Genomic DNA, 12072 nt, shown 5'->3' on the forward strand with positions numbered 1-12072 from the left:
GGTCAGGAACTCTGTCTCCTCGAGTGAACCTCCTCACCTCTGAAACACACACACACACACACACACACACGACTCTGAAGGTTGCAGTCAGGGTGGTGAGGGTGGGGTTACCTTCTGGTCTCTGGTTGGTGTGTTTCCTGCAGGTGAGGCTGAGCGGCCGAATCATGACATCGCTGCTGCACAGACACAACAGGAAGTGGAGGAGGAAGTCGTCAGCGTCCCCGTCACACACCTGAGACAGACACAGAGGTTATGTCTCTGCAGACTCACGGCTCGGCCCTGTGGAAACGTCCTGCAGGACGCCTGTTTCTCTCTGTGGTGGCCCCCCCACAGCGTCCCCACCGTGCTTCACTGTGTGGACGCTGTTCTTTGGGTTGTAGCTGCATCTTCTTCTCGTTTCAGCTCCTCTGACCACAGGACGTTTCAGTCTGCAGGTCTTTGTCCCGGTCGTCCTCAGCAGTGTGGCTGAAGGTGTCTGCAGACGTGGAGCTCTGTGAGCTCACAGCGCGTCCCTGTGCAGCCTGTAGAGTCTTTGAAGTCTTTGCTCTGACAGGCTTGTTCTGTGCTGGGCGGCTCTTTGACTTTCTTCAGGTTTCCCTTCCTGACACTCTGATAACCTCAGATATCCACAACGTGAATCCTCACAAACATCTGTTTCTCTCTTTTCACTCAAACCTTCTGACGTTTTCACACCGACTGTAAATATGAAGAAAACCCTCAGTTTGACGCCACGCCCCCAAACCAGTTCAGCAGTAAAGTGTGAGCAGACGGAGCTGTTACCAGGATGTAAACAGGATGTGCCCTTTCACAGTAAAGCCTCAGGAATAAAAACATGACCCGATCTTAAAGTTTAAAGACGACGATGAGCACGTGACTCACCTGTGACAGGTAAACATATACACCTGACAGGTGCTACTGACCTGGCTCTGCCCACGAGGGAAGACTCTGATGTGACCTTTGACCCTGAGAGCTCTCTGAAGCCCCTCCCACTGAGCATCAGCCAATCCCAGCAGAGCACGAACCAGAGCAGCTGAGAACCAGACGTGAGCCTCACCTGTCCCGTCATCGATCACCAGCCTGATCGAAGAGCAGAGCCACACGGTTTGATCATGTGACTGTCACCTGACTGATCCAGGTGATTAACATGTATCAGCAGGTGAGCTCAACAGGAAGCTGCTCTCACTTTGCTTTGGACTGAAACACTGACGAGGTCGAGTGACACTGAGAGCTGCTGCAGCCCTGAGAGAGAGAGAGCAACAGGTAAACACACACACACCTGAAATCGTGAGCAGTTTCCTCCAAAACGACACTTTACTTACGTGCACCAACACTAACACACCACCAACACGCTCACTGCACCCGAGAAACTACAACTAAACACATCCTGTACACACTGTGTGTATTTTATGCAGTACCTGTGTGTACACGCTGCCACACAGCGAGCAGCTCCACTGCAGTTGCAGGAACAGGAAACACACCACGTGACCTTTGACCTGTCCCACAGTGCACCTCTGCTTGCTGCTCAGAGCCCACTCACCCAGGTGCATGATGGGAGCAGGAGGAGGAGGCTGGGCCGAGCTGATAGAAACCAAACAAACAAATAAACAACAGCACGACAAACACGGGAACCAGACTTTACCTGTAAACTTACCTGGTGTCTCCCAGGGAGACCACAGTTATGGAGCTGACAGGTAAGTACGTGCAGTACACACTTCCTGTCCTGGTACACACTTCCTGTCCTGAAACACACACACAGGTAAACCGCACAGGTACGTAACCATCGGCGTAACTTTGTATTGAACATTGGGGGGGTCAAGATCTCTGTCTAAATAAATAAATCTGGGTACATCCCAGATGATTAAGCAACTATTTTGCTGGTAACACCTGAAACGAGTAAAGAAAATCAGCAGCCTATTAATGCAAGATAATCCATAACTTTATTGGGACGTTGTGACATTGTTGGAAATGAGTCCAAATAAAGAGTCCAAACATTTATAAGCCTGTCTATGTGTGTCTCACCTGGACAGCCTCCTCTGGAAACCAGACAACAGCAGAGTGTTACCAGGCAACAGGCCAGGTGGGTAGGGGGTGTGGCTTAAGTCCAGGTACACCTGCAGACTCCTCCCAGCTTAGTCACAAAGAGTGAGACGCACACCTGCACACACACATTCAGCTAACAGTCAGACCTGAGACTCATACCTGAAGCACTGATGCCTGCAGTTCCTCTAGTGTCCAGCAGAGGCAGCAGTGAGTCGCCCCCATAGACCCCCACGTTAAAACTTCACAGCAGAAAAAGCCTGATACACAAACCACCTGTGTGTTTGTACCTGAGTGTGTGTGTCCAGAGTGGGCAGTCCTGTTGTTCACACTGATCCTTTCAGACACCACACCCTGAAAACACACCAGCTCTGAGCTGAAACACACACACACACACACACACACACACACACACACACACACACACACACACCAGTAAGAGTTTAAAGCAGGCTGCAGCTGCAGTTCCTCAGATGGCCACAGGGGGCGACTCAGTGAGGGACGAGCAGTTTACCTGCAGTCTAAGACCTCTGAGACGGACAAAACTGTGGGTGGGACGGCCTGAAAACACAGAGAATAGAGATGGAAAATGTGACGTCATTCTGGGGTAAAACTGCAAAGGATTGTAGGTATGAGTGGCAAGCAGTACTAGCGCATGCAGGCTTTCACATGAAAACAGTCACACAGTAATAAAAAGAAACACAAAAATGGCAAGAAGCTGTTGTATTATTAACTGCAACAGCCGGTCACATGACAGCCACGGGAAGCCGACGGGTAAAGAGATCGGTTGTTATCGGATTACGTCGTGGAAGAGAAATTGTTCGAGCCATGTTTCCAAAGTAACAAAGAGGCGACGGATGGCCTGGATTGCAGCCATTCAAAGACCAAATATAACGTCCCAGAACACTCCAGCTCACATGTTAGTCTGCTCCAAGCATTTCCACAAAGGTAAGTCTTCTGTTGTAGTTGTTACGTAATTTATCATAATTGTTAATGTAGGTTACAAATAAGTCTTATATTGATTTGAATTGAATTCATTGCTATGCTGCTTTGTTCACTGTGGCTTTGCGGGCTAATGTTTGTTGTGTTTTGTAGGAAAACCAGCCAACAAAATACTGGAATGTGATCCAGACTGATATACGTATATATATATATATTAGGGGTGCAACGATATGTGTTTTTGTTTTTTTGTTTTCTGTTGGTTTTTGTTTTTTGCCCTTCTCCCCCGTCCCTCTTCTCAGCTGTTTTTCTTTCCCTCTTTCTTTCTCCCCTTCTTTCCCCCAGTCAAGTCTGTCCCGTATTCAGCAAGTGAAAATAAAATAAACAATAAAAGGTGAATCAAATGGACCATTACGGCAAGGCTGGGATGGTCAATTTGGTAAAGTAAATCCGTTGGGCATCTTTCTTTGCCTTTAGACAATAATTCTGGTGGCAAAAGAGCCAAACGGGACAGGCAAAAAAGGAAAAAAAAAAAAAAAAAAAAAGGGGTGCAACGATACTCGTATCGATATTGAACCGTTCGATACAGTGCTTTCGGTTCGGTACGCATATGTATGAACAATACAAAATTTTTAATTTATTTTATCAACTTTCCTTCTGACGATGCTGTCTGTGTTGAGCGCTCAGTGGATCTGCGCTCGACAGCGCAGCCTAGGCGGAGTAGTCGAACGCAGATTCACTGAGTGCAGGGCAAGCTAGCAGACAGAAGTTAAGCTCTCCTTGCAACATGGCAAATTGAACCTCCCCCACCCTCATTCAGATCTGGCGTTTGGAACTATTTTGGTTTTCATGTGACGTATGACCCTGAAGGTAAGCGCGTCATGGACTAAAGTAAAACAGTATGTTGGATGTGCCACGCAATGCTCAATTACATGGGTGGGAGCTAGTGTGTTAGCGCAGTTAGCTCGTTAACGTGTTGGCCGTCCAGCCCCACGCACGGGGCGATCCGCGGTAGATTTGCCGTGTTGTGGCGTTAACGTCATTTCAATGAGATTTACGCTGACAGCACTAGTGGGAACACAACAAATATGACTGCACATTTACATCATCCGAGTGCAAAGACAAGTGGAAGCAGACAAAAACAACAAGCACGCATGCTACAAACTTTACCCGAGTCATTTAGACAGCCGTTAGCACAGGATTCTCCTTATGGGGACCTGATATGTTTAATATGCTGCTGAGAATATAGCCCAGAAGAAGCGTATAGTGTAGCTTTTATTTTGGAAAGAGCCATTTCTCTGTAATAAACTCTCTTTTCCAAAGATGAGTGATTCCTCAATCAGATACAGGGCTCGCAAAATCGCTAGCCCGACGTCCCGGGGCTAGCGATTTTTCCAGTCGGGCTACCAAATTCTATCTCTGCCCTGCCCGTCGGGCTATGCGTTTGCATTCTTTCGGAAATGTAGCTGGGTAATTATGTCATTGGCATCGGTGAGCCACTGTCAATATGTGACATATTGAAATCGTTTGAATTTGCGCTTGTTTTTTGCTTTCACTTTGCAATTGTGCGAACTGTGTATAGAGAGCGACAGCACTGATTGGTGAGTGACGATAATTTGCGCACCAATTCCTCTGACATCGTCTTATCAATCGTTAGCTTACTATCAAACATGACAAGTGAAATCTCCCGCAGCTTAAACATGTGAGAGGTTGATCGCACAGAGAATCGCTGAGCGTTATGTGAGTGCCTGTGTAAAAGCAGCAGGATATATATTTTAGTTCTGCTGAGCCAAATAAGACAGGTCAGGGTGAAGAAGTGACAGCCAAAGAAAAGCTTACCACAAAACGGAAAAGTTATGACAAATCAGACTATAAGGCAAAAAGAAAGTGCAGCTTTATGGTTTCATGGACAAAAGAATTTCTATGGCTGCAATATGACGAGCTAAATAACCAGGGCTGCACATAAGTGGTCCGCAGGTGCGCATTCGCTGTCAAAATAAAAAAGATAAACAAGATAAGAAGTTGCAACGCGTGTTTGCGTACATAGGATTTTCTGTTGGAGGACAGACATTTGTTTAGAACTCTTAAAGATGTCGAAGAAGCTCCTTTAAGCAATTACTGTGATGTTCCTCCACCTCCAAAGAAATGTCAGAAGGAGTCCGAACCACAAAAGAATCGCGTATTCTCGGAAAAGTGGTTGCAGGAGGTGAGCTGGCTTCAAACAAATGATGAACGCACAGAGATGTGGTGCAGAATGTGCCGTGAAAATTTAATAAATGACAAATTAAAAAGGCATGAACATTTTTTTGTATCAAAAAAATATCGAACCGTGACACCAAAGTATCGAACCGAACCGTGAATTTTGTGTATCGTTGCACCCCTAATATATATATATATATATATATATATATATATATATATACATAGCTTTCACTGAGAAGCACAGTCTCAGCCCTGCCTCCTGATCCTCTGCCTCCGCCCCTGTATTCCTCCAGGACACACCCTCCTTCTGCTCCACCCTGATCACCATGGAGACACAGGGCCAGGGGTTGCCAGAGTCTGCTTCTTCTTCTTCTCTTCTCCTCCTCTTACTCCCAGCAGTCTCTTCTTCTTCTTCCACTGTCTGCTTCCTGGCAGTGACATCCCCTCCTGGCTCCTCCCCCTTGTGTCTCAAGTGTGTCTCCATGGCAACAGATGGACTCAGGATGTGCAGGTGGTCCAGAGAGAACTGCAGGTAAACCCTGTGAATTGAACCCAGCTTTATTTAACTCGTAATGTTTACAACCAGGAAGGAAGCTCACCTCCTGAACCAATCAGACACCCTCTTACATTACAGAGAATGGACCAATGAGCAGTCAGCATGCTGCAGGTTGTGTGTGTGTACCTGCAGTGTTTGTGTGTGATGAACCTGTCCTGGTCCAGGTGTTGGTAGGAGGGGAAATCTGATTGGAGGAATCTCTCTGTCACCATGGTGAACTGCACCACACCCACCAGACAACCTGCAGCACACACACACACACATTAAAGAATAAAGTATGTATATGTATAAACAATGTATGTGCAGCCTGCTCCTATCAGACTTTATCAGACGATGATGGTAATGATGATGATAAAATGTTAATTTAAAATGTTTAAATAACATAACAAATATAACAAAATGTTTATTTCCAAGGTGATGGCTGTACAGTTAAACTGGTTCCATTTAAACATCAAGGTTTGGTTTTGTGTTTTTATTAATCATTAATTCCATCATGGTTTATCATTTTTGATTCATGATTCTGTGTTTCTAGCTCTCTAGTTCTTATTTGTTTTGTGATTTCTAGTACTTGGGTTTTCTTCCTGTAGCCCTCATGTTTAGTCAAGGTTTAGTTCTGTCTTCATGCTGATTTTCTTGTTCAGTCGTGTCTCATGTTGCAGTTTGTCAATCCTGTCCCTGTGCTGTGTTCCCTCTGTTCAGCATCAAGTCTGTGCCTCATGTGTTTCCTTGTCCTGTGTGCAGTGTGCTTGGTTTTGCTTCCCTTCTGTCATTAGGCCTGATTTGTCCCAGATGTGTTACCACCTTTCCCCATCTTCTCATAGTCCTGACTGTGTATTTAAGCCCTGTGTTTCTGTTAGTTGTTGTGTTGTACCCTCACTGTACTGTGTTTTGTTTTCTATGTGCGTCTGGTAATGTTCTGGTTCACTCTTTCCTGGTTTGATTTTCTAGTTTCCCGGGTTTCTAGTTTGGGCTTAAGTTTTGAGTTTCTAGTTTTGTTTTCTTCTATTTCTATTCGAGTGTTCTCCAGCAATAAAGCTGCCACTTTAGTTAATCATTCTGTCTCTGAGTCCTGCGTTTGGGTCCTACATCCTGCCTGCCACACAGCGCACACCTCAACACCTTTAATTTTACAGCTTCTTAGTTATTATAAAGTGCTGCAACTCATAATGTTTTCTAAGATAGTAAAACGAGATTTAAACCGACTACTTCTACAAAGATGGAGCTAAAGTGATGATATACATTTATAGTTTGGACTTGGACACATACAGTCTGTTTTTCCTTATAACTACATGTGAGTTCAATTAATGTTTTGTGGGAAAAGGCAGCTTGTTTTTTAAAAGGATTATAGATCAGGAGCTGAATTACCCAACGGAACATCTCATTCACTGACGTTTGCTGGAGAAGCTGCTCTGCCTCTTTGTGATGGAGCAGCAGCGTGACGTACTGAAGACTGTTAACGGGGAAGTGCTGAAGCTGAAGGCGTCTCTCTGCTGCTCAGACTGACGTTCAGTCGTCATCCAGACAACATGAAGACTGCATCGGTCTCTCTGCTCCTCGGTGAGTCAAACACTAAAATCATCGATTTATTTATCACAGCTCCAACAAACAATATGGCAGGAAAACAAACGTTCAGCAGTTACAAGCTCGCAGCTACTGACTTTAAAGTTCATCTAAAAATTCTGAAAAGTTTCGTCAAGGCGAGAGGAACAGTTCATTCTCCTTCTTATGTCTTTCTGGTTTCATTTGATTGGCGGCTGTGAAGTTGGGCAGGAACCAAGAAGTGATGTTAATGTTGAATAGTGGAGCTCACAGTTTTAACTGAAATGTATGAAGAGTGATAGAAAATGGTTTCAAACATGCATGATGAAAGTTTTTCGGTTTAAATTGATCTCATCATCACTGCAAACCTCTCAGAGGTTCAGACTCTTAGCAGTTTAATCTGGAATCCTGCAGGAAAGTCACCATATAGTCTGGACTAAGTCAGCGATTAAACTTTCTGCCCAGCTAAGTGTCAGTAACATGAAGACCAAAAGAACAAAAGAGACTTGACCTCTTTTCATCAAACATCTCTTCAGTCAGGAAACCACAGCCTCTGACTGCATGAAGCACAGGGTCTTCTGACTGCGTCCCCTCTTTTATCTCGTCTTCACTTCCTCTATTCACAGCCAATTTTCCATTAAGAGGACTGAGTGTATTCAAACAACCACAGACTGTTTTGACTGTTAAAGTTCCCATTCCCATTGACATGATGACCTTTAAACAGCAGCAGTGTGGGACTGAAACAGGCCGCAAATATGAAAATAAAAACTGTGCCTTTGAAGGGTGGCTTCTTAGTCTCACACTTTCTTCTCTGAACATGAATGAAAGCTCATCCATGCACAGTTCCTTCTCCATTGTTTACAATGCTGTGCACTGTGATGTTTACCGTTGATTGCCATCTGATTAAAAAATGTATAGAAAACAGGAAAAGACGGGCTAACCTGCGTTGCTGTCTCGGTGGTATTTTATAACTTCCTGTTCCTGTTACAGTGCACGGTGGTGTTTGTGTAGTTTAATCTGCGTGGCTCACAGATCTGGCAAAAATACAGACCTTCCATAATTAAGTAGAAGTACAAATACTACTGTTCAAAAATACTCCAGTAAAAGATGAAGCACTGATTCAACTTATTAACTCAAGTAAAAGTAAAAAAAAAGTACAGACTCTGAAATGTACTCAAAGTAAGAAAGTACAAAGTAGTAGCAGTAAAACCCTGGCTGATTGTGACCCACACCCATTACCACACCTTGGCTCATGTGATTAGTAGAGGATCATCAGGGGGTCCATTGTCCCTCTCAGGGGGAAACTCCCACAGAGCTTAAATGTGGGTCTCTTCACCGTTTGATCCTAGAACTGAAGAAGCTTCTCAGATGAGAGGTGAAACGTCTTCAAGCAACTTAAAGAAGTCCAGACGCTTTTCTTTCCAAGCTCCTTAGATTGTGGCAGATACTTCAGGAGATTAAAAAGTTTCCTGAGAGAAAAAAAAAAACAACAAAAAAAACTGTGCAGCCTCAGTCTTTCTTTAAATGACCTCTGACCTTCAGTGACCTCTGACCTCCTGTTGCAGGTGTGTGTGTGCTGCTGCTGTCTGCACTGACTGTTTGTGCAGGTGAGTAGATGAAGTGCACCATGGTCCAGGACAAACACTGAGTGTAAACACTGATAGAAACTGTCCGTCTGTCCTCCAGTCTCTCTGACCGTCAGTCCAAACCTTCAGCAGTTCTTCACAGCAGCCTCAGTGTCTCTGACATGTGACGGTCAGCTGGGCTCTGATGGATGGACGGTGAAGAGGGACACAGGAAGTGGGACTGAGTCATGTGGAGCAGGTGGGCGGGGCTTCAGGAGGATAAATGGTTCATCCTGTTTGTTTGATGAGTTCAAGCCAGTCAGTGGAGTTTACTGGTGTGAAGGTGAAGCTGGAGAGAAGAGTGAAGAAGTCAACATCACTGTATCAGGTAATGAAGTCTTTCATTTCATCAGACTAACAGCACACTGTTATACCACCTCTACATCACTCTGTGGGTCTTTTCCTCAGATAAAGAAGTGATCCTGGAGATCCCTGCAGTTCCTGTGTTGACAGGAAGTGATGTCACACTACGCTGTAAGAGGAAAACTGGTGGAACAGCTGCAGCTTATTTCTACTGTAATGGGCGTCCTGTTAGACCTAAATCAGAGCACATAATCACCATTAACGTGCAGCAGTCTGATGAAGGTCTTTATTGGTGTGCTAATGATGAGTTTGGATCATCTCCTCGGAGTTTGCTGAGGGTCAGAGGTCAGAAAACTGACATCACTTCCTGTTTAAAGCTAACCTGCTGAGCTTATAATAAATTTAATGACCCAGTTTTATCAGCTCTCCTGCAGATGTCTATGACACCACCATCATTTCACCAAGTGCCACCAAACCACCACCACCACCAACAACAACCAATCTCAATTCCCCTCCTTCTACATCGTCCTCCTCCATCATCTCACCTGTAGCTGCTCTGGGTTCTCTGGGTCTTCTGGATCTTATTCTGGTTGCAGCTTTGCTGTTTTGGAACAAAAAAATAGGTATAAAGTGTGTCAAACCCCCCAGAGCTCATTAGATTAAACATTTTACATGGAAAAATAAATTTTCCTTAATAATTATGTAATTATATACTATAATTGAATTATAAATGGTCCCCATTCACATTGTTTAGCAGAGAACTTATCTTACATGAAAAATATAGAGACACTTTTATTGATAAAGTATGACCCGATCCTTGGGGTGGAACAATTTTTGGCGCAGCGTGTTTTGGGGTTTAAATTCCACAGAGACCCGGTGTTTAGAAAAAACGCATCTCAACTGCTCCGATACTCCTGACACAACAGTATCACTACAGGTTTTGACAAAAGTCCAGCTGGAATTAGTGATGGGATTTCCGGCTCTTTTTAGAGAACCGGCTCTTTCGGCTCCCAACCGGCTCTTCAGGTTGTTTTGTTGCTTTAATTAAAAATGGTCCGGGGCTCCAGGGTCCGGGAGGAAGCAGGGATTAATCCCATACACGCTCTCAGTGGGTTCCAAACACACACGCGCTCGCTCGGGTCCAGGGGTCCGTTCTTCGTACCTCGCTTACTACATCCAAGATCAAATCATCGCGCCAACTTTGAGCTCGCTATTCCGGTTCTCCGAACACACCTGTTGTTGACGATTAGTACAGCTGGATGAAGTAATGTGAGATCACTGGGTGGCTTAAAAGGGGCTACGCATCGATAGTAGAAACATTGATCGGCAACCCTTTGATTGGTCGGCGAAAATGTCGAAGGAGCGCGCTCAGTATTTTTCGGCAGCAGAGCAAGAACTCTTGATTGAGGGATTTCAGGAGTTTCAGAGTTTAATTAAAACACAAGGGAACACTGCAAAGGCTGCAAAAGCAAGGAGAGAGGGCTGGCAGAAAGTTGCTGACAAATTAAACTTGTAAGTAATTTATTATATTATATTACATTATATTATATTATATCATATTATATTATATTACATTATATCCTCTTTCACATTAGAGCCACAACAGGACCCACTAGAACATGGGAACAAGTAAAAGTGAAATATAAGAATATTCTACAGAATGGTAATATTTATCACTTATATTGCTTTTAGTCTCTTGAAAAGAGACCCTGAAATAATCTGTTTGTTTGTTTATAACAGCAACCAAGAAAAGGGCAGAGCAAAAAAAGACAGGTGGTGGTCCTGCACCCCCTCGTCACACCCCGGCAGAGGAGCTGGCCCTAGGGTTGAATGCCACCAGACCCATTGTTGAGGGCATCCCTGGGGGCAGCTCTTCCTTAGACCAGCAGCCGGGGTGCAGTAGCAGCAGCACCTTCATAACTGGTAAATGAGCTCATAATTCTATTTGTACAATGTAAAATATTTGGTTGTTGCCTTAATTAAAATGCTTGACCTTGCGTGATACAGTATATATGATTTTTTTCCTGGCAAATGATGACTGGCTTTTTTTTTTTTGATGAGACAGAAAAAGATGCTCAAATAAATTTCAATGAAAAATATGTTTTGTCATGTTTTTAATATTCGAAATTGTGTTGCACAATTCTGTCCCGTGCAGCTCTGCCACTAGGTTGGTCCAAGTGCACTGGCTGGAGGTCATCATCAGGCTGCACCTCCACCACAGGAGTCCTCTCCTTTCTGATGGTGGCAATGTTGTGCAGTACGGCACATGCAACAATAATGTCACATGCCCTGTCAGGTGCAACCCTCAGACTTTTCAGACACTGAAATCTTCCCTTTATTTGCCCAAAGGTCATTTCAATGCGTGCCCTTGTCCTGGCTAGAGCTGCATTGTAGCGGGTTTGTGGCCCAGGGTTGGGGTCAGGGAACGGTGTCATGAAGTACTGCCTGCATGCATAACCCCTGTCTCCAAGGAGAATCCCATCGTAGGCCCCTGTGTAATGGAGAAATGCTGTTATGTTAGGCCCAAAATAAGTATGAAATATCAAAATAAGTCTCTTTTTCTTACCACGCTCAAATAATGTGCATAACCCTGACTCTCTGAAAATGTTTGAGTCATGCACTGATCCGGGCCATTTAGCTTCCACATTTGTGATATGGCACATAGAGTCACACACCATCTAAGAGATTTCATTATATGTGAACACACTCCTTTTCATTATATATTACCATCTAAAATATTAGTATTACTCACCTGCACATTTATACTGTGAACCCCCTTTCGATTGACAAAATCCCCTTCATTGGGGCCTGGGGGGGCCTTGATCGCAATGTGTGTGCAGTCTATGGTACCAATCACATTAGGGAAGCCTG

The 12072-nt window shown here is 44.4% G+C and overlaps 2 protein-coding genes across 3 annotated transcripts; one reads left to right on the forward strand and one right to left on the reverse strand.

Annotated features, from left to right (window-relative positions):
* Positions 1–805: 805 nt before the first annotated feature.
* On the reverse strand, positions 806–2578 carry LOC146389534 (CST complex subunit CTC1-like). 2 transcript variants are annotated; one of them, XM_084911958.1, is made up of 7 exons: positions 2552–2578; positions 2328–2413; positions 2020–2155; positions 1652–1739; positions 1416–1578; positions 1184–1239; positions 806–1077 (listed from the first exon to the last, which is right to left on the reverse strand). In XM_084911958.1, the coding sequence occupies exons 5-7, from the start codon at positions 1545–1547 to the stop codon at positions 876–878; spliced, it is 390 nt and encodes a 129-aa protein (XP_084768084.1). In that variant the 5' UTR covers positions 1548–1578; positions 1652–1739; positions 2020–2155; positions 2328–2413; positions 2552–2578; the 3' UTR covers positions 806–875. The 2 variants fall into 2 exon arrangements, with proteins under 2 accessions (XP_084768084.1, XP_084768076.1); XM_084911950.1 differs by having other exon boundaries at positions 808–1077; positions 1652–1720.
* Positions 2579–7260: 4682 nt separating this feature from the next.
* Positions 7261–11280, forward strand: LOC146389535 (uncharacterized). The gene is made up of 5 exons (XM_084919151.1): positions 7261–7291; positions 8839–8880; positions 8960–9226; positions 9307–10713; positions 10797–11280. Exons 1-4 carry the CDS (start codon positions 7261–7263, stop codon positions 9588–9590), a joined length of 624 nt encoding a protein of 207 aa, XP_084775277.1. The 3' UTR covers positions 9591–10713; positions 10797–11280.
* Positions 11281–12072: the final 792 nt, after the last annotated feature.

This window comes from Perissodus microlepis, chromosome 3 (genome assembly GCF_051167445.1).
Source record: "Perissodus microlepis isolate ML-2025 ecotype Zambia chromosome 3, ASM5116744v1, whole genome shotgun sequence".
In the NCBI taxonomy this organism is placed as follows: domain Eukaryota; kingdom Metazoa; phylum Chordata; class Actinopteri; order Cichliformes; family Cichlidae; genus Perissodus; species Perissodus microlepis.